The 21,655-nt window shown below is 48.2% G+C and overlaps 2 protein-coding genes across 4 annotated transcripts in view; both read right to left on the bottom strand.

The window, feature by feature from the left end:
• LOC116981552 (gastrula zinc finger protein XlCGF7.1-like) overlaps positions 1 to 21,655 on the bottom strand; it is a 28,051-nt gene that overhangs the window by 570 nt on the left and 5,826 nt on the right. Inside the window, exons 1-2 of one of the 3 annotated variants that reach the window (XM_033034659.1) lie at positions 19,122 to 19,213; positions 17,195 to 18,012 (exon numbers count right to left, since the gene is read on the bottom strand). In XM_033034659.1, coding sequence (XP_032890550.1) covers positions 17,195 to 17,902 — 708 coding nt within the window. In that variant the 5' untranslated portion in view covers positions 17,903 to 18,012; positions 19,122 to 19,213. Of the gene's footprint in view, positions 1 to 16,467; positions 18,013 to 19,121; positions 19,214 to 21,655 lie in introns of those variants that run through there. The other 2 variants (XM_033034656.1, XM_033034657.1) reach the window with 2 other exon arrangements.
• Positions 3,406 to 13,182, bottom strand: LOC116981637 (zinc finger protein 585A-like). Its single transcript, XM_033034723.1, is given in 7 exon segments — positions 3,406 to 4,566; positions 5,673 to 5,879; positions 5,995 to 6,016; positions 8,668 to 9,361; positions 9,364 to 9,655; positions 10,127 to 10,654; positions 12,306 to 13,182. Coding segments are annotated over 7 exon segments (3,513 nt in total). The 5' UTR covers positions 13,095 to 13,182; the 3' UTR covers positions 3,406 to 3,585.

The following is a 21,655-nucleotide window of genomic DNA, read 5'->3' as shown; positions in this document are numbered from 1 at the left end:
TCAAATTCGCCGACTTTCAGTCTTCATTAGACAAACTGCTGAAGTATCGCAGCGGTTAGGCAGCATCTCTGGAGAATATGAAGAGTCAGCACGGAGAAGAAGCTCCAACTCCAGACCAACTCTGCCCGTCCCACCGGGCCAACCGACAGCTCCGGACTGACAGGACACTGGCCTGGAGCAGTGGCTACCCAAGGCCCACAGCCAGCGCGCCCCGTCAGTCCAGAGCCAAACCGGAGCCAGCATCTCCCCTCCCCCCCCGTGCCAGCGCACCCTGCCAGTCCAGGGCCACCCCGGACAGGGTCAGGACACCCTAGAGGGGATGGGGACGGCCCAGCAGCAACCTACGGCACCGGAGACCTGGGCCCGACCCCGAGCATGGATGAAACGCAGGTCCATCACACCTGCAGCAGCTGAGCCGCCGAGAATGTCTCTCCGCCGGTCCAGTCTCTCCCCCTATCTCCCACTCACATCTTCCCCCTCTCTCTCTCGCTGTTACACCCCACTCTCCTGCTGCCTGGCATCCCTGTTCCTCAGATTAAATATATTTTTACACATAAATTAGGAATAAAGATAAGAATGTATACAGCCAGCGCTTCGTTCACTTTTTCTTTAAAGGGAATGACCTGTGACAAATTCCATGATTCCTTGTGTTTTTTGAAATACCGAGCTCTCTTATCGGCCTCCACTGCCTTCTGTGGCAGAGAATTCCACAAATTCACAACTCTCTGGGTGAAAAAGTTTTTTCCCCATCAGTTTTAAATGGCCTCCCCTTTAGTCTTAGGCAATAACCCCTGGTTATGGACTCCCCAAAATTGAGAACATCTTTCCTGCATCGACCTTGTCCACTCCCTTTAAAAAATTATATAATTTTTTTGTCTTTTTCCTTTTAGCCGTATCCGCAGTTCCTTGTACTGACTGATCAGACCCTTTGGGAGGTAGGGAATCCATGTTTGCGCTGCCGAACACCCTTTGCGGATCGGCAGTGAAGAGCCGGTGTGTTACCAATGGCCCTGTCTTTACCCACAACACCCCGCGAGCCAGAAACCGGTCTATCCGTCACCGTGCAATCCTTGCGCATGCGTCGCCTGGTTCGGCCGCCGTCAGCAGCGTCACTGATGGGCGGGAAGGACCAGCACGTGACGGGCCACCGTGTCCCCGCAGCCGGGGGCCGCTCCTCAGGCCGGGCCTCGGTGCTGACTGATCCCGCACCACTTCCGGGTTTCCGCGCCTGCGCGCTTGGTATCGCCTGCAACATAGGGAGATTTCTGGGGCGCGGAGGTTTCTGGGTAAGAAGGGCGCCATGGACATGATCTGAAATTACTAATCTCAGCCTTTGACCGAAACGGCCACTTGATCTTATTTTGAGGAGTCTCAGCAGACAATTTTACACGGTAAGCTCTCTCAAGCGATATGTTGAATTATTTGTGAAAATCAAATCATTTCACGGCATGGAAAATTTCAACTAAATCGCTGTGGTTTTGCAACAGTTGTGATCCTATGAAAATAGATTGTAGACAAAAACGCTGGAGAAACTCAGCGAGTGAGGCAGTATCTATGGAGCGAAGGAATAGGTGAGTTTTGGGTCGAGTCCCTTCTTCAGGCCTATGAAAACGTGTGTTATAGATCTGGAGAACATTATTGTGTTGAAGGAAAGGTGATTAAAGGACGAGACAGTTTTTATGATTTGCATTTTCAATCTTTCCCAGATTGATGGCAGTGAACCCCACAACTGTAATGCCATTGGACATCACGGGTGGGTGATCATACTCTCGGGGGAATAAAGATACAAGACGCTGGAGTAATTTAATAGGTCTATCAACACCTTTGGTGATGTCACGATTCAGGACCTTTCGTATGACTGAATGCGTTACATAGAAACATAGAAAATAGGTGCAGGAGTAGGCCATTCGGCCCTTCGAGCCTGCACCACCATTCGATATGATCATGCCTGATCATCCAACTCAGTATCCCATCCCTGCCTTCTCGCCATACCCCCTGATCCCTTTAGCCACAAGGGCCACATCCAACTCCGTCTTAAATATAGCCAATGAACTGGCCTCAACTACCTTCTGTGGCAGAGAATTCCACAGATTCACCACTCAAGCACAAGTTACTCCAGCACTTTGTGTATTTTTTTGGTAATCCAGTACCCGCCATTCCTGGTATCTACTCATCAGAGTTGCTGGTGGAGAGGGAATCCGTGTTTGCAATTCCAAACGCACTCTGTATTTGTAGGAGTGAAGGGCCGGTGTGATACCCATGGCTGCCGATTTACCCAGAACTCTCCACGAGGCAGAGAGCAGTCAATCCATCACCATGTAATCCATGCCTGGGACAGGTACTGCCTGCCCCTGGTTAATGGTAGCTCGGCAATGGTAATGCCATTTAACACTCAGGGCATATTATCATAAAGAAACAGGTGCAGTAGGAGCTAGCACTGTCCAACATAGGACGAGTTCTAAGACCTGGAGGTTTCTGGTTAAGGAGGGGCACCGTGAAAATGATCTGAAATCACCGGCTCAGCGATCCCCAATAATTAACGGCCACTTTGTCATTTTAGGCGGAGAGGGGGCAGACAATGTAACACAGCAACTTCTCATAAACTATGTGGTCGGTCGATAACATGTGAAAATCATTACACTTATCAAACTCATGAACCAATGACAGTTATCACCTCCGCTTCCCAGAGGACAAAGAAATACAAGGACATTGTAAACATAAGAGGAGTCATCACAGTAGAAAGACTGGCAGTGACCATAAATTGAATTGTATTGTATTGTATTGTATTGTATGAAACAAATGGCCTCTCTATGTACATTGCATGCAGAGAAACACGGGTTTCACAACATAACTCATTTATTTGTCGCAGATCCAAGATATTAAATCACAGCAGTTAAATGAATTACTAACAGCAGCAGAACATGCCCAAAATGTGCCCGGTGACCAAGATTTGGTCCTGGATGTGATGAATATTGGCAGTAACTTCAGAGTCCAACACTCTGTGGACTTACAGCTGGATTCAGAAACTACGAAGGTTAAACACCAAACCAGAAACGTATTTATACTGCCCCTCCATTTATAAAATCATGAGAGGAATAGATTGGGTAGAAGTACAGAGTCTCTTGCCCGGTTTAGGTGAATCGAGGACCAGAGGATATCGGTTTATGTGAAGGGGAAAATGTTTAATAGGAATCTGAGGGATAACTTATTCACACAAAGGGTGGTGGGTGTATGGAACAAGCTGCCAGAGGAGGTAGTTGAGGCTGGGACTATCCCAACGTAATCAGAAACTGTTAGACAGATACATGGATAGGGCAGGTTGGGAGGGATATGGACCAAACGCAGGCAGGTGGGACTAGTGTAGCTGGGACTTGTTGGCTGGTGAGGGCGAGTCAGGTTAAGGGCATGTTTCCACTCTATCATTCTATGACTACCCACCTCCCCCACTCTCACCATGTAAACGAGTTGGTGTGTCAATATCTCAAATACTCAAGTGGAACCCTTCGCACACACGAAACAAGTGAATGCCATGGCTCCATTGTTAAATATCTGGTGTTTCACCAGTTTACATTCATCAGTGAAACGCTATCCACAGTTGGGAGAAGCAAATGGTTGCTCCACAGCGTGAACTCGCTGGTGGGTCTTCAGGGTGTAAGATCGTCCAAATCCTTTCCCACACTCAGAGCAGGTGAACGGCTTCTCTCCGGTGTGAATTCTCTGATGTGTTATCATGCTGGTTGACTGAGTGAATCTCTTGCCACAATAAGAGCAGGTGAATGGCCTCTCTCCAGTGTGAGTTCTCTGGTGGTTCGCTAATGCAACTGAATGAAAGAATCGCTTGCTACACACAGAGCAGGTGTGTGGCCTCTCTCCGGTGTGAACCATCTGGTGTCTCAACAACGCAGATGAATGAGTAAATCCCTTCCCACACTGAGAACAGGTGAATGGCCTCTCCCCAGTGTGAAGTAGCAGGTGCCTCTTCAGGTTACTTGTTTGAATGAATCCCTTCCCGCACACAGAACAAGTGAATGGCCTCTCGCCGGTGTGAATCTTATGGTGCGCCATTAATGCAGTTGATTGAGCGAATCCTTTCCCACAATCAGAACAGGTGAATGGCCTCTCCCCAGTGTGAATTCTCTGGTGGTTCACTAATGCCACCGAATGAAGGAATCCCTTGTTACACACAGGGCAGGTGTACGGCCTATCACCTGTGTGGATCATCTGGTGTCTCAACAATGCAGATGAATTAGTGAATCCCTTCCCGCACTCCGAGCAGGTGAATGGTCTCTCTCCAGTGTGAAGCCGCTGGTGTCTCTTCAGGTGCCATGATTGAGTGAATCCCTTCCCACAATCTGGACAGGCAAATGGTTTACTCACAGGGTGATCTTGGTGGAGAGTCACCAGGTGCGAAGATTGGCTGAATCCCTGCCCTGCCTCAGACGTGGTGAACAATTTCTCCATGCTGGCCCTCGTCGGCTCAGCTGACACAATCAATCCCTCCCACGCGTTGAGGTGCTGTTCAGCTGAACAAACTTGAGATTTTGGTACACAAACACTCTGCATGTCTTATCCTGTAAAAAGAGGATCCAATAAAATGAACAGTTAAATATCACTCCCATGGCAATCTGGACTACACTTCTTCCCAGGTACACAAAACAGCTGGAGAAACTCAGACTGAAGAAGGGTTTTGGCCCGAAACGTTGCCTATTTCCTTCGCTCCTTAGATGCACCGGCTGAGTTTCTCCAGCTTTTTTGTGTACCTTCGATTTTCCAGCATCCGCAGTTCCTTCTTATACACTTCTTCCCACCCTGCTTCCTGTAAGGACTCTATCCCCTACTCCCAATTCCTCCGTCTACACTGCACCTGCATCCAGAATGAGGTGTTCCAGACCAGGGCCTCATTCTTTAGGGAACGGGGTTTCCCCTCTTCTATTATAGATGAGGCTCTCACCAGGGTATCTTCTTTATCTTGCAGCTCCGCTATCACTCCCCATCCACCCCCCACCCCCTCTACTCGTAACAAGGACAGAGTCCCCCTTGTCCTCAACTTCCGTCGCATAAAACATATAATCCTCCCACATTTTTGCCACCTCCAAAGGGATCCCGCCACATCTTCCCACTCCCGCCCGCGGACCCCGCTCATACTTACCGCCGACCCTCCGGAGTCTTTAGTGAGAACAAAGAACGGCAGATGCTTGTTTACCAAACAAAGTCACCAAGTGCAGGATTTACGCAACGGGTCCGGCAGCATCCCTGGAGAACATGAATAGGCGATTGTTCGGGTCGGACCCTTCCTCTCACCGGTCAATCCGTGCATTCGATGCGTTCACGCCGCCAGGGTCGTCTGACCGGCTGCATTACTCCAACGCTTTGTGTATTTTATTGTAAATCAGTAACTGCAGCTTCTTACATTTACTGACCAGAGTCTCCAGTGAGCAGGGAGATCCAGCTTTGCGCTCCCAAAAACGCTCTGCGCATCGGCAATGAAGCAATGGCCGCCTCTTTGCCCACAAGCCCCCGGGAGCGAGAAACCGGTCTATCCGTCACCGTTTAAGAAAGAACTGCAGATGCCGGTAAAATCGACGGTAGACACAAAATGCTGGAGATGCATTTTATGGGGCGAAGGAATTGGCGACGTTCGGGTCGAGACCCTTCTTCAGAATATCCGTCACTGTGCATTCGATGCGATCACGCCGCCGGGGGCCGCTCCTCAGGCCGGGCCTCGGTGTTGACTGATCCCGCGCCCGGATCCCCGCTCCTACCCGCCGCCGATCCTCCGGAGTCTTTTGTCCACGGACCGCATGATCACCTTGGCCGCACGGCGCCTGCGCGCTTGGTGTCGCCTGCAACATAGGGCGAGTTCCAGCGCGCGGAGGTTTCTGGGTAAAGAAGGCGCCATGGAAATGATCTGAAATCACCGGCTCAACATTCGTCGTCTTTTCATGGGAAATAAACGAAAGAATTATAAACCAGGGCATGGACACAAGTTGTCACAGTGGCACAGCTTCTGGTGCTGCTGCAAAACCACAGGCAAGTTTTAATGCTCTCCCTGTGACCTTGCGGGTTTCATAAGATCTTTCAATTCAACTTTATTGTCATTGCACAGATACAAGTATGGGTACAACGAAATGCAGTTTAGCGTCAGTCCGTAGTAATAGTGCAATATAGAAATAAAAATACAGAATAAGCAAACAATGTGGACGGAGAGACTGGAGAAATCTATCGGCGGGACTCCGAGTTCAGCAGTGTGATAGTGTTGTTGTAGAAGCTGTTCCTCATCCTACTAGTACGAGACCTGAGGCTCCTGTACCACCTCCCTGATGGGAGGAGGGCAAACAGTCCATGGTTAGGGTGGGAGGGGTCTTTGATGATCTTCCCGGCCCGTCTCAGACACCGTTTTCGGTGGAGGGCATCCATGGCAGGGAGCAGGGCACCGATGATGTACTGTGTGGTTTTCACCACCCGTTGTAGTGCCTTCCTGTCTGCTACGGTGCAACTGCTGTACCATACCGTGAAGCAGGTGGTCAGGATGCTTTCGATGGTACAGCGGTAAAAGTTGATCAGGATCTGGGGGGACAGGTGAGCTTTCTTGAGCCTCCTCAGGAAGTAAAGGCGCTGCTGCGCCTTTTTGATCAGCTTGGAGGTGTTGAAGGACCAGGACAGATCCTCCGAGATGTGTACCCCGAGGAATTTGTAGTTGGAGACGCGCTCCACCTCAGTCCCATTTATATGGATGGGGGTATGTCTGCCCCCCTCTGTTCTTCCTGAAGTCAACAATAATTTCCTTCGTCTTCTTGGAGTTGAGAACGAGGTTATTGTTGGCACACCAGGTTGTCAGGTGCTGGACCTCCTCCCTGTAGGCTGACTCGTCGTTGTCACTGATCAGTCCTACAACCGTGGTGTCGTCGGCAAATTTAATTATGGCGTTGGAGCCATTCTTAGGGATGCAGTCATGGGTGAAGAGGGAGTAGAGGAGAGGGCTGAGCACACAGCCCTGTGGCACGCCGGTGTTCAGTGTTATAGTGGAGGAGGTGAGGTTGTTGACCCTAACAAACTGTGGTCTGTTGGTGAGGAAATCCAGTGTCCAATTGCAGAGGGAGGTGGAGATGCCAAGTCCGCTGAGTTTGGTGATCAAGCTAGCGGGGATGACAGTGTTGAAGGCAGAGCTGAAATCAATGAACATGTCATAAGATCATAGATCATGAGTGATAGGAGGAAAATTAGGCCATTTGTCTTATCAAGTCCACTCTCATTCAAACATGGCTGATCGATCTTTCCCTCCTAACCCCATTCTCCTGCCTTCTCCCCATAACCTCTGATACCTGAACTAATCATTAATCTATCCACTGACAGAATTCTCCCCATATCGCCTGGTCATAGGTTCTTGGAGCAGAAATCGGCCCATCGAGTCTACTCCACTAATCAATCATAGCCAATCTACCTTTCCCTCTCAACCCCATTCTCCTGCCTTCTGCCCTAACCTGTGCCACCCATACCAATCAACAATCTATCAAAGATAGGCAGAAAAAACTGGAGTAACTCAGCGGGACAGGCAGCATCTCTGGAGAGAAGGAATGGGTGACGTTTCGGGTCGAGACCTTTCAATCTATCTCTTTACCTTAAATATATCCACTGACATGGCCTTCATTGCTTTCTGTGGCAATGAATTCCACAGATTCACCACTACAGAAATTCCTCCTTAACTATTTCCTAAAAGAATTTCCTTTAATTCTGAGGCTATGACCTCTAGTTCTAGACTCTCCCACCTAGTGGAAACATCCTATCCACATCACTCTATCCAAGCCATTCACTAATCTATATATTTCAATGAGATTCCCTCTCATTCTTCAAAACTCCAGCGAGTACAGGCCCAGTGCCGTAAAACCCTCCTCTCTGTGCTACGGTTACTTTCCACATCCCTAAGAAGTATGGGTTTAAAGATTAATGTAAAAGGTCTCTGTAAATTCCATATGTTTGAAGGGATTGGAAGCAAAAGAGAGATAACATGGAATTAGTGTTTATGGGTGATCTATAGTTGGCATGAACTCGGTGGGCCAAAGGGCCTCTTTCCAAGTTTTATCTTTCAATCAAATTGAGATGAATAACGGACATTTACTTAATGGGAAATTGAGAAAACAGAGGACAAAGAAATACAATAATATTCCAAGATTGGTGGAAGATAAAATACTGCAGGGACCAGATGGGCCGAAAAACCTCTCCATGTACATTGCAGGCAGACGACACAGGGTTTACGATAGAACACATTTATTTGTCACAGACTCAGGATATTAAACTCCAGTCCAGTTAACCAATATGTAGTATATGGACACACTGATCTATTCTGTATTTATTGAATATATATGAGTCTGAAGAAGGGTTTCGGCCCGAAACGTCGCCTATTTCCTTCACTCCATAGATGCTGCTGCACCCGCTGAGTTTCCCCAGCAATTTTGTATACATTCTGTATTTATTTATGCCTCCAATATTTAGTTGTGCTGAAGCAAAGCAAGAATTTCATTGTCCTATCTGGGACACATGACAATAAACTCTCTTGATCTTGATTTGTCACAGATATTAAACTCCAGTCCAGTAAACCAAGTTAGTGACATCAGTACAAACTTTGCCCAAGGGCCATGGTTCAGTCCTATGTGTAACAAACATCAGCACTAACATGAAAACAAAAAATGTATTTCAACTTTCCACTCAGTGTGAATGAGCTGGTGTGCCAATAGCCCAGATATTCGAATGAATCCCTTCCCAGGCACAAGACAGGTGAATGGCTTCTCCCCAGCATGAATTATCTGGCGGGTCACCAGGTTAGATTTACGATTGAAATCCTATCCCAAGTTGGAAGAGGCAAATGATTTATCCACGCTGTGAATTCGCAGATGGGTCCGCAGGTTGGAAGATTGACTGAATCCCTTCCCACACTCAGAGCAGGTGAATGGCTTCTCCCCGGTGTGAATTCTGAAGTGCCTCTGTAACTCAGATGAATCAGTGAATCTTTTCCCACACTCAGAGCAGGTGAATGGCTTCTCCCCGGTGTGAGTTAGCTGGTGCCTCTTCAGGTTGCATGCTTGAATGAATCCCTTCCCACATTCACAACAGGTGAACAGTCTCTTCACACTGTGAATTCGCTGATGGGTCCCCAGGTGGGAAGATTGAATGAATCCCTTCCCACACTCACAACAGGTGAACGGCCTGTCCCCAGTGTGAACATGCTGGTGTCTCAGTAGCTCAACGGATTGAATGAATCCCTTCCCGCACTCAGAACATATGAACGGCCTCTCTCCGGTGTGGATTTGCTGGTGCCTTTGGAGGTTGTTTGCTCGAGTGAATGCCTTCCCACAATCGGGACAGGAAATGGTTTCTTTCCAGTGTGAATCCGTTGGTGGGCCACCAGACTGGAAGAATTAGTGAACCTCTTTGCACACTCGGAGCAGGTGAACGGCCTCTCCCCAGTGTGAATTTGCTGGTGTCCCTTCAGATGGCTTGCTTGAGTGGATCCATTCCCACAATCGGAACAGGCAAGTGGTTTCACCACAGTTTGATCTTGCTGGCGGGCCGCTTGGTGGGAAGCTTGAGTGAATCCCTGCCCACACTGCGAGCTGGTGAATAATTTATCCATGCCGTGAACTATCTGGTGTCTGGTCAGCTAAGTTGACACAGTGACTCCGTTTGAGAATCCCGTAAACAAATGCTCTGCCTGTTCCATCCTGTAAAAAGAAATTACAATCAAATTAATAAGTAAAGATCAGTGTTTCAGGCAAGGTGATTTTTGTCTTTATGGTGAAATATGTCACCACGCCGTGACAGCGAGGAATGACCGTTGACAACTCCCATGATTCCTTGTGTTTTTTGAATACCGAACTCTCTTATTGGCCTCCACTGCCTGTGGCAAAGGATTCCACAAATTCATAACTCTCTGGGTGAAAATGTTTTTTCCCCCATCAGCTTTAAATGGCCTCCCCTTTAGTCTTAGACTGTGGCCCCTGGTTATGGACGCCCCCCAAAATTGAGAACATTTTTCCTGCAGCTCGCATGTCCAGCCCTTTTAAAAAATATAGATTTTTTTGTCTTTTTCCCTTTAGCCGCATCCGCAGTTCCTTGTATCGACCGATCAGACCCTTAGGGGGCCGGGGAATCCATGTTTGCCCTGCCGCACACCCTCTGCGGATCGGCAGTGAATCGCCGGTGTGTGAACAATGGCCCTGTCTTTACCCACAACACCCCGCGAGCCAGAAACCGGTCTATCCGTCACCGAGCAATCGTTGCGCATGCGTCGCCTGGTTCGGCCGCCGTCAGCAGCGTCACTGATGGGCGGGAAACTCCCCGGGGCCCGGAGGGAGAGGAGAAGGACCAGCACGTGACGGGGCACCGTGTCCCCGAGGGACCGCACCGATTCTCCCCGCAGCCGGGGGCCGCTCCTCAGGCCGGGCCTCGGTGTTGACTGATCCCGCGCCCGGATCCCCGCTCCTACCCGCCGCCGATCCTCCGGAGTCTTTTGTCCACGGACCGCATGGTCGCCTTGGCCGCACGGCGCCTGCGCGCTTGGTGTCGCCTGCAACATAGGGCGAGTTCCAGCGCGCGGAGGTTTCTGGGTAAAGCCGGCGCCATGGAAATGATCTGAAATCACCGGCTCAGCATTCGTCGTCTTTTCATGGGAAATAAACGAAAGAATTATAAACCAGGGCATGGACACAAGTTGTCACAGTGGCACAGCTGCTGGTGCTGCTGCAAAACCACAGGCAAGTTTTAATGCTCTCCCTGTGACCTTGCGGGTTTCATAAGATCATGTCATAAGATCATGTCAGAGGATCATGAGTGATAGGAGGAAAATTAGGCCATTTGTCTTATCAAGTCCACTCTCATTCGATCATGGCTGATCGATCTCTCCCTCCTAACCCCATTCTCCTGCCTTCTCCCCATAACCTCTGATACCTGAACTAATCATTAATCTATCCACTGACAGAATTCTCCCCATAACGCCTGGTCATAGGTTCTTGGAGCAGAAATCGGCCCATCGAGTCTACTCCACTAATCAATCATAGCCAATCTACCTTTCCCTCTCAACCCCATTCTCCTGCCTTCTGCCCTAACCTGTGCCACTCATACCAATCAACAATCTATCAAAGATAGGCAGAAAAAACTGGAGTAACTCAGCGGGACAGGCAGCATCTCTGGAGAGAAGGAATGGGTGATGTTTCGGGTCGAGACCTTTCAATCTATCTCTTTACCTTAAATATATCCACTGACATGGCCTTCATTGCTTTCTGTGGCAATGAATTCCACAGATTCACCACTACAGAAATTCCTCCTTAACTATTTCCTAAAATAATTTCCTTTAATTCTGAGGCTATGACCTCTAGTTCTAGACTCTCCCACCTAGTGGAAACATCCTATCCACATCACTCTATCCAAGCCATTCACTAATCTATATATTTCAATGAGATTCCCTCTCAGTCTTCAAAACTCCAGCGAGTACAGGCCCAGTGCCGTAAAACCCCCCTCAATGTGCTACGGTTACTTTCCACATCCCTAAGAAGTATGGGTTTAAAGATTAATGTAAAAGGTCTCTGTAAATTCCATATGTTTGAAGGGATTGGAAGCAAAAGAGAGATAACATGGAATTAGTGTTTATGGGTGATCTATAGTTGGCATGAACTCGGTGGGCCAAAGGGCCTCTTTCCAAGTTTTATCTTTCAATCAAATTGAGATGAATAACAGACATTTACTTAATGGGAAATTGAGAAAACAGAGGACAAAGAAATACAATAATATTCCAACAGAGTGGTGGAAGATAAAATACTGCAGGGACCAGATGGGCCGAAAAACCTCTCCATGTACATTGCAGGCAGACGACACAGGGTTTACAATAGAACACATTTATTTGTCACAGACTCAGGATATTAAACTCCAGTCCAGTTAACCAATATGTAGTATATGGACACACTGATCTATTCTGTATTTATTTATGCCTCCAATATTTTGTTGTGCTGAAGCAAAGCAAGAATTTCATTGTCCTATCTGGGACACATGACAATAAACTCTCTTGATCTTGATTTGTCACAGATATTAAACTCCAGTCCAGTAAACCAAGTTACTGACATCAGTACAAACTTTGCCCAAGGACCATGGTTCAGTCCTATGTGTATTTCAACTTTCCACTCAGTGGGAATTAGCTGGTCTGCCAATAGCCCAGATATTCGAATGAATCCCTTCCCAGGCACAAGACAGGTGAATGGCTTCTCCCCAGCATGAATTATCTGGTGGGTCACCAGGTTAGATTTACGATTGAAATCCTATCCACAGTTGGAAGAGGCAAATGATTTATCCACGCTGTGAATTCGCAGATGGGTCCGCAGGTTGGAAGATTGACTGAATCCCTTCCCACACTCAGAGCAGGTGAATGGCTTCTCCCCGGTGTGAATTCTGAAGTGCCTCTGTAACTCAGATGAATCAGTGAATCTTTTCCCACACTCAGAGCAGGTGAATGGCTTCTCCCCGGTGTGAGTTAGCTGGTGCCTCTTCAGGTTGCATGCTTGAATGAATCCCTTCCCACACTCACAACAGGTGAACAGTCTCTTCACGCTGTGAATTCGCTGATGGGTCCCCAGGTGGGAAGATTGAATGAATCCCTTCCCACACTCACAACAGGTGAACGGCCTGTCCCCAGTGTGAACATGCTGGTGTCTCAGTAGCTCAACGGATTGAATGAATCCCTTCCCGCACTCAGAACATATGAACGGCCTCTCTCCGGTGTGGATTTGCTGGTGCCTTTGGAGGTTGTTTGCTCGAGTGAATGCCTTCCCACAATCGGGACAGGGAAATGGTTTCTTTCCAGTGTGAATCCGTTGGTGGGCCACCAGACTGGAAGAATTAGTGAACCTCTTTGCACACTCGGAGCAGGTGAACGGCCTCTCCCCAGTGTGAATTTGCTGGTGTCCCTTCAGATGGCTTGCTTGAGTGGATCCATTCCCACAATCGGAACAGGCAAGTGGTTTCACCACAGTTTGATCTTGCTGGTGGGCCGCTTGGTGGGAAGCTTGAGTGAATCCCTGCCCACACTGCGAGCTGGTGAATAATTTATCCATGCCGTGAACTATCTGGTGTCTGGTCAGCTAAGTTGACACAGTGACTCCGTTTGAGAATCCCGTAAACAAATGCTCTGCCTGTTCCATCCTGTAAAAAGAAATTACAATAAAATTAATAAGTAAAGATCAGTGTTTCAGGCAAGGTGATTTTTGTCTCTATGGTGAAATATGTCACCACGCCGTGACAGCGAGGAATGACCGTTGACAACTCCCATGATTCCTTGTGTTTTTTTGAATACCGAACTCTCTTATTGGCCTCCACTGCCTTCTGTGGCAAAGGATTCCACAAATTCATAACTCTCTGGGTGAAAAAGTTTTTTCCCCATCAGCTTTAAATGGCCTCCCCTTTAGTCTTAGACTGTGGCCCCTGGTTATGGACGCCCCCCAAAATTGAGAACATTTTTCCTGCATCTCGCTTGTCCAGCCCTTTTAAAAAATAATTTTTTTGGGGTCTTTTTCCGTTTAGCCGCATCCGCAGTTCCTTGTATCGACCGATCAGACCCTTAGGGGGCCAGGGAATCCATGTTTGCGCTGCCGCACACCCTCTGCGGATCGGCAGTGAATCGCCGGTGTGTGAACAATGGCCCTGTCTTTACCCACAACACCCCGCGAGCCAGAAACCGGTCTATCCGTCACCGTGCAATCGTTGCGCATGCGTCGCCTGGTTCGGCCGCCGTCAGCAGCGTCACTGATGGGCGGGAAACTCCCCGGGGCCCGGAGGGAGAGGAGAAGGACCAGCACGTGACGGGGCACCGTGTCCCCGAGGGCCGCACCGATTCTCCCCGCAGCCGGGGGCCGCTCCTCAGGCCGGGCCTCGGTGTTGACTGATCCCGCGCCCGGATCCCCGCTCCTACCCGCCGCCGATCCTCCGGAGTCTTTTGTCCACGGACCGCATGCGCGTCTTGTCCGCATCACTTCCGGGTCTCCGCGCTCGGTATCGCCTGCAACATAGAGCGAGTTCTGGGGAGCGAAGGTTTCTGGGTAAAGAGGGCGCCATGGACATGATCTGAAATCACCGGCTAAACAGCCACTTGATCATATTGTGAAGAGTCTCAGCAGTCAATTTTACACGGCAAGCTCTCTCACGCGATATGTTGAATTATTTGTGAAAATCAAATCATTTCATGGTGTGGAAAAAATCAACTAAATCGCTGGGGTTTTGCAACAGTTGAGATTGGTGAATCCTTGCCCTGCCTCAGACGTGGTGAATAATTTCTCCATGCTGGCGCTAGTCGGCTCAGCCGACACAGTCAATCCCTCTAGTGGAAACATCCTCTCCATATCCACTATATCCAAGCCATTCACTATTCTATACATGTCAATGAGGTCCCCCCTCATTCTTCTAAACTCCAGCGTGTATAGGCCCAGTGCCATCAAACGCTCTTCTGTGTGCTCCGGTTCCCATCCACATCCCAAAGAAGTATGGGTTTAAAGATTAATTGGTCACTATAAATTCCGTTTGTGTGTATTGTATGAAGCAAAAGAGAGATAACATGGAACTAGTGTTTATGGGTGATTTATAGTTACATAGACATAGAACATAGAAAATAGGTGCAGGAGTAGGCTATTCGGCCCTTCGAGCCTGCACCGCCATTCGATATGATCATGGCTGATCATCCAACTCAGTATCCCATCCCTGCCTTCTCTCCATACCCCCTGATCCCTTTAGCCACAAGGGCCACATCCAACTCCCTCTTAAATATAGCCAATGAACTGGCCTCAACTACCTTCTGTGGCAGAGAATTCCACAGATTCACCCCTCTCTGTGTAAAAAATGATTTTCTCATCTTGGTCCTAAAAGACTTCCCTCTTATCCTTAAACTGTGACCCCCTAGTTCTGGACATCCCCAACATCGGAATAATCTTCCTGCATCTAGCCTGTCCAACCCCTCAAGAATTTTGTAAGTTTCTATAAGATCCCCCCTCAATCTTCTGAATTCTAGCGTGTACAAGCCGAGTCTATCCAGTCTTTCTTCATATGAAAGTCCTGCCATCCCAGGAATCAGTCTGGTGAACCTTCTCTGTACTCCCTCTATGGCAAGAATGTCTTTCCTCAGATTAGGAGACCAAAACTGTACGCAATACTCCAGGTGTCTCACCAAGACCCTGTACAACTGCAGTTGAACCTCCCTGCTCTTATACTCAAATCCGTTTGCTATGAATGCTAACATACCATTTGCTTTCTTCACTGCCTGCTGCACCTGCATGCCTACTTTCAATGACTGATGTACCATGACACCCAGGTCTTGTTGCATCTCCCCTTTTCCTAATCGGCCACCATTCAGATAATAGTCTACTTTCCTGTTTTTGCCACCAAAGTGGATAACCTCACATTTATCCACATTATACTGCATCTGCCATGCATTTGCCCACTCACCCAACCTATCCAAGTCACCTTGCAGCCTCCTAGCATCCTCCTCACAGCTAACACTGCCCCCCAGCTTCATGTCATCCGCAAACTTGGAGATGTTGCATTCAATTCCCTCATCCAGATCATTAATATATATTGTAAATAGCTGGGGTCCCAGCACTGAGCCTTGCGGTACCCCACTAGTCACTGCCTGCCATTCTGAAAAGGACCCATTTACTCCTACTCTTTGCTTCCTGTCTGCCAGCCAGCTCTCTATCCACATCAATACTGAACCCCCAATACCATGTGCTTTAAGTTTGTATACTAATCTCTTGTGTGGGACCTTGTCGAAAGCCTTCTGAAAGTCCAGATATAACACATCCACTGGTTCTCCCTTATCCACTCTACTAGTTACATCCTCGAAAAATTCTACAAGATTCGTCAGACATGATTTACCTTTCATAAATCCATGCTGACTTTGTCCAATGAATTCACCACTTTCCAAATGTGCTGCTATCCCATCTTTAATAACTGACTCCAGAATTTTCCCCACCACTGATGTTAGACTAACTGGTCTGTAATTCCCCGTTTTCTCTCTTCCTCCCTTTTTAAAAAGTGGGGTTACATTAGCTACCCTCCAGTCCTCAGGAACTACTCCAGAATCTAAAGAGTTTTGAAAAATTATCACTAATGCATCCACTATTTCTGCGGCTACTTCCTTAAGTACTCTGGGATGCAACTTATCTGGCCCTGGGGATTTATCGGCCTTTAATCCATTCAATTTACCTAACACCACTTCCCGGCTAGTTGGCATGAACTCGGTTGGCCAAAGGGCCTCTTTCCAAGTTATGTTTTCGAATCAAATAGAGATGAATAACAGACATTTACTTAATAGGAAGCTGAGAAAACAGAGAAAAAGGATATACAAGAATATTCCAACAGAGTGGTGGAAGATAAAATACTGACAGGGACAAGATGGGCTGAACAACCTCTCCATATACATTGCAGGCAGACGACACAGGGTTTACAACAGAACACATTTATTTGTCACACTCAGGATATTAAACTCCAGTCCAGTTGATCAAGTTACTGACATCAGTACAAACTTTGCCCAGGGACCAGGGTTCAGTCCTATGTGTAACAAACATCAGCACTAACATCAAAATATAAAACGTATTTCAACTTTCCATTCAGTGTGAATGAGCTGGTCTGGAACTAGCCAATAGCCCAGATATTCAAATGAATCCCTTCCCAGGCACAAGACAGGTGAATGGCTTCTCCCCAGCATTAATTATCTCGTGGATCACCAGGTTAGATTTACCAATGAAATCTTACCCACAGTTGGAAGAGGCAAATGATTTACGCACCCTGTGAATTCGCAGATGGGTCCCCAGGTTCGAAGATTGAGAGAATCCCCTCCCACACTCAGAGCAGATGAACGGCCTCTCCCCGGTGTGAATTCGTTCGTGTATCTTTAGCCCAGAAACTTGAGTAAATGCTTTCCCACACGCAGAACATATGAACGGTCTCTCCCCAGTGTGAATTCGCTTGTGTGTTTGTAGCCGAGAATAATATAGAAATCCCTTCCCACACACAGAACAGGTGAATAGCCTGTCCACAGTGTGAATCTTCCGGTGAGATAGTAATGCAGTTGATTGACTGAATCCCTTCCCACACTCAGAGCAGGTGAATGGCTTCTCCCCGGTGTGAATTCTGAAGTGCTTCTGTAACTCAGATGAATCAGTGAAACCCTTCCACACTCAGAGCAGGTGAATGGCCTCTCCCCGGTGTGAGTTAGCTGGTGCCTCTTCAGGTTGCATGCTTGAATGAATCCCTTCCCACACTCACAACAGGTGAACAGCCTCTCCACGCGGTGAATTCGCTGGTGGGTTCTCAGGTTGGAAGGTTGATTGAATCCCTTCCCACACTCAGAGCAGGTGAATGGCCTCTCCCCGGTGTGAGTTAGCTGGTGCATCTTCAGGTTACTTGCTTGAATGAATCCCTTCCCGCACACAGAACAAGTGAATGGCCTCTCGCCGGTGTGAATCTTCTGGTGTGCCATTAATGCAGTTGATTGAGCGAAACCTTTGCCACAGTCAGAACAGGTGAATGGCCTCTCCCCAGTGTGAATTCTCTGGTGGTTCACTAATGCCACCGAATAAAGGAATTTCTTGTTACACACAGGGCAGGTGTACGGCCTATCACCTGTGTGGATCATCTGGTGTCTCAACAACGCAGATGAATTAGTGAATCCTTTCCCGCACTCCGAGCAGGTGAATGGTCTCTCTCCAGTGTGAAGCCGCTGGTGTCTCTTCAGGTGCCATGATTGGATGAATCCCTTCCCACAATCTGGACAGGCAAATGGTTTACTCACAGGGTGATCTTGGTGGAAAGTCACCAGGTGGGAAGATTGGCTGAATCCCTGCCCTGCCTCAGACGTGGTGAATAATTTCTCCATGCTGGCCCTCGTCGGCTCAGCCGACACAGTCAATCCCTCCCACGCGTTGAGGTGCTGTTCAGCTGAACAAACTTGAGATTTTGGTACACAAATACTCTGCGTGTCTTATCCTGTAAAAAGAGGTTCCAATCAAATTAATAGTAAAAGATCAATTAGTTAAAGATCACTCCCATGGCTATCTGGGCTACACTTCTTCCTACCCTGCTTCCTGTAAGGACTCTATCCCCTACTCCCAATTTCTCAGTCTACGCCGCATCTGCACCCAGAATGAGGTGTTCCAGACCAGGGCATCAGAGATGTCCTCATTCTTTAGGGAACGGGGGTTCCCCTCTTCCATTATAGTTGAGGCTGACACCTCTATATCCCGCAGCTCTGCTCTGACTCCCCATCCCCCTTACTCGTAACAAGGACAGAGTCCCCCTTGTCCTCAACTTCCACCCTACTAGCCGTCGCATAAAACATATAATCCTCCCATATTTTCGCCACCTCCAAATTTATCCCACCACTGGCCACATCTTCCCATCTCCTCCTCTTTCTGCTTTCCGCAGAGACCGTTCCCTCCGTAACTCCCTGGTCAATTTGTCCCTTCCCACCCAAACCACCCCCTCCTCTGGTACTTTCCCTTGCAACCGCTGGAAATGCTACACTTGTCGCTTTACCTCCCCCCTCGACTCCATCCACGGACCCAACCAGTCTTTCCAGGTGAGGCAGAGGTTCACCTGCACGTCCTCCAACCTCATCTACTGCATCTGCTGTTCCAGGTGTCAACTTCTCTACATCGGTGAGACCAAGCGCAGGCTCGGCGATCGCTTCGCCCAACACCTCCCCTCAGTTCGCAATAACCAACCTGATCTCCCGGTGGCTCAGCACTTCAACTCCCCCTCCCATTCTGAATCTGACCTTTCTTTCCCGTGCCTTCGCCATTGCCAGAGTGAGGCCCAGCACACATTGGAGGAACAGCACCTCATATTTCGCTTGGGTAGTTTACACCCCAGCGGAATGAACATTGAGATCTCCAATTTCAGGTAGTCCCTTGCTTTCTCCCTCCTTCCCCTCCCCTTCCCAGCTCTCTCGCAAGCCCACTGTCTCCACTTCCTTGTTTTCCTTTCTTTCCCCCCCACCTCTGCCTAAAGAAGGGTCTCGACCTGAAACGCCGCCTATTTCCTTCTCTCCAAAGATGCTGCCTCCGCCCCTGGGTTTCTCCAGTATTTTTGTCTACCTTCGATTTTTCCAGCATCTGCAGTTCTTCCTTAAATAGTTTTTTGGACAAGATATGTCTCGTCTCTGTGGTGAAATATGACGTCACACAGTGGCAGCCTCCGCTATAAGATCTTTGGTGGCAGCGAGGCTGAAAGGAAGCCCTCGTCTTCTGTCCGCATGCGCGGCTTGGGGTCTCTCCGCGCCTGCGCGGCTTGTTGTCGCCTGCAACATAGGGCGAGTTCTGGGGCGCGGAGGTTTGTGGGTAAAGAAGGGCGCCATGGAAGTGATCTGAAATCACCGGCTCGGCGTTCGCCATCGGACCACAACCAATTGGTCCTTTTACATGGGAACTGAAATAAAGAGTTGTACACCATGTCATGGACACAAGTTGTCACAGTGGCACAGCAGCTGGTGCTGCTGCAATCCCACAGCCAAGTTTTAATGTTCTCCCTGTGACCTTGCGGGTTTCATAAGATCATAGATCATGAGTGATAGAAACATAGAAAATAGGTGCAGGAGTAGGCCATTCGGCCCTTCGAGCCTGCACCGCCATTCAATATGATCATGGCTGATCATCCAACTCAGTATCCTGAACCTGCCATCTCTCCATACCCCCTGATCCCTTTAGACACAAGGGCCACATCTAACTCCCTCTTAAATATAGCCAATGAACTGGCCTCAACCACCTTCTGTGGCAGGGAATTCCAGAGATTCACCACTCTCTGTGTGAAAAATGTTTTCCTCATCTCGGTCCTAAAAGATTTCCCCCTTATCCTTAAACTGTGACCCCTTGTTCTGGTCTTCCCCCAACATCGGGAACAATCTTCCTGCATCTAGCCTGTCCAACCCTTTAAGAATTTTGTAAGTTTCTATAAGATCCCCCCCTCAATCTTCTAAATTCTAGCGAGTACAAACTTACTCGCTATCCAGTCTTTCTTCATATGAAAGTCCTGACATCCCAGGAATCAGTCTGGTGAACCTTCTCTGTACTCCTTCTATGGCAAGAATGTCCTTCCTCAGATTACGAGCAGAATTAGGCCATTTGGCTTATCAAGTCCACTCTGTCTTTCATTCATGTCTGATCGATCTCTCCCTCCTAACCCCATTCTCCTGCCTTTTCCCATTACCTCTGACACCTGAACTAATCAAGAATCTATCCACTGACAGAATTCTCCCCATAACTCCTGATCACAGGTTCTTGGAGCAGAAATCGGCCCATCGAGTACTCCACTAATCAATCATACCTGATCTACCTTTCCCTCTCAACCCCATTCTCCTGCCTTGTGCCCCAAACCTGTGCCACCCATACCAATCAACAATATATCCAAGATAGACACAAAAAGCTGGAGTAACTCAGCGGGACAGGCAGCATCTCTGAAGAGAAGGATGGGTGACGCTTCGGGTCGAGATCCTTCAATCTATCTCTCTACCTTAAATATATCCACTGACATGGCCTTCTGTTGCAATGAATTCCACAGATTCACCACCCTCCTACTACAGAAATTCCTCCTTATCGCTAGAGGCAGGAAACATGTTCCCGATGTTGGGGAGTCCAGAACCAGGGGCCACAGTTTAAGAATGAGTAAGCCATTTAGAACATGGACGAGAAAACACTTTTTCTCACAGAGTGGTGAGTGTGTGGAATTCTTTGCCTCAGAGGGCGGTGGAGGCAGGTTCTCTGGATGCTTTCAAGAGAGAGCTAGATAGGGCTCTTAAAAATAGCGGAGTCAGAGGGTATGGGGAGAAGGCAGGAAAGGGGTACTGATTGGGGATGGCGGTTGAATGGCGGTGCTGGCTCAAAGGGCCGAATGGCCTACTCCTGCATCTATTGTCTATTATCTATTTCCTAAAAGAATTTCCTTTAATTCTGAACCTATGACCTCTAGTCCTAGACTCTCCCAGTAGTATAAACATCCTCTCCACATCCACTCTATCCAACCTATTCACTATTCTATACATTTCAATGAGGTCCCCCCTCATTCTTCTAAACTCCAGGGAGTAGAGGCCCAGTGCCGTCAAACACTCCTCTGAGTGCTCCGGTTCCCATCCACATCCCAAAGAAGTATGGGTTTAAAGATTAATTGGTCTCTGTAAATTCCCTCTGTATGTAGGGATTGGAAGCAAAAGAGAGATAACATGGAATTAGTGTTTATGGGTGATCTATATTAGGCATGAACTCGGTGGGCCAAAGGGCCTCTTTCCAAGTTTTGTCTTTCAATCAAAATGAGATGAATAACGGACATTTACTTAATGGGAAGTTGAGAAAACAGAGGAAAAGGAAATACAAGAATATTCCAACAGAGTGGTCGAAGATAAAATACTGGCAGGGACCAGATGGGCTGAACAACCTCTCCATGTACATTGTAGGCAGACACAGGGTTTATAACAGAATACATGTATCACTCCCTGACGAGCTCAATTAGCATCATCAAGTTCGCCGACGACACCAGTGTTTTGGGACGTATCACTGATGGAGACGAGTCAGAGTATAGAAGTGAGATCGACCGACTTACCAAATGGTGCCAGCACATTAACCTGGCTCGTAACACCAGC

Source organism: Amblyraja radiata, chromosome 15 (genome assembly GCF_010909765.2).
Source record: "Amblyraja radiata isolate CabotCenter1 chromosome 15, sAmbRad1.1.pri, whole genome shotgun sequence".
Taxonomy (NCBI): Eukaryota; Metazoa; Chordata; class Chondrichthyes; order Rajiformes; family Rajidae; genus Amblyraja; species Amblyraja radiata.
Note: the sequence above shows the minus strand (reverse complement) of the source record. Positions and strands in the feature narration are given on the sequence as shown.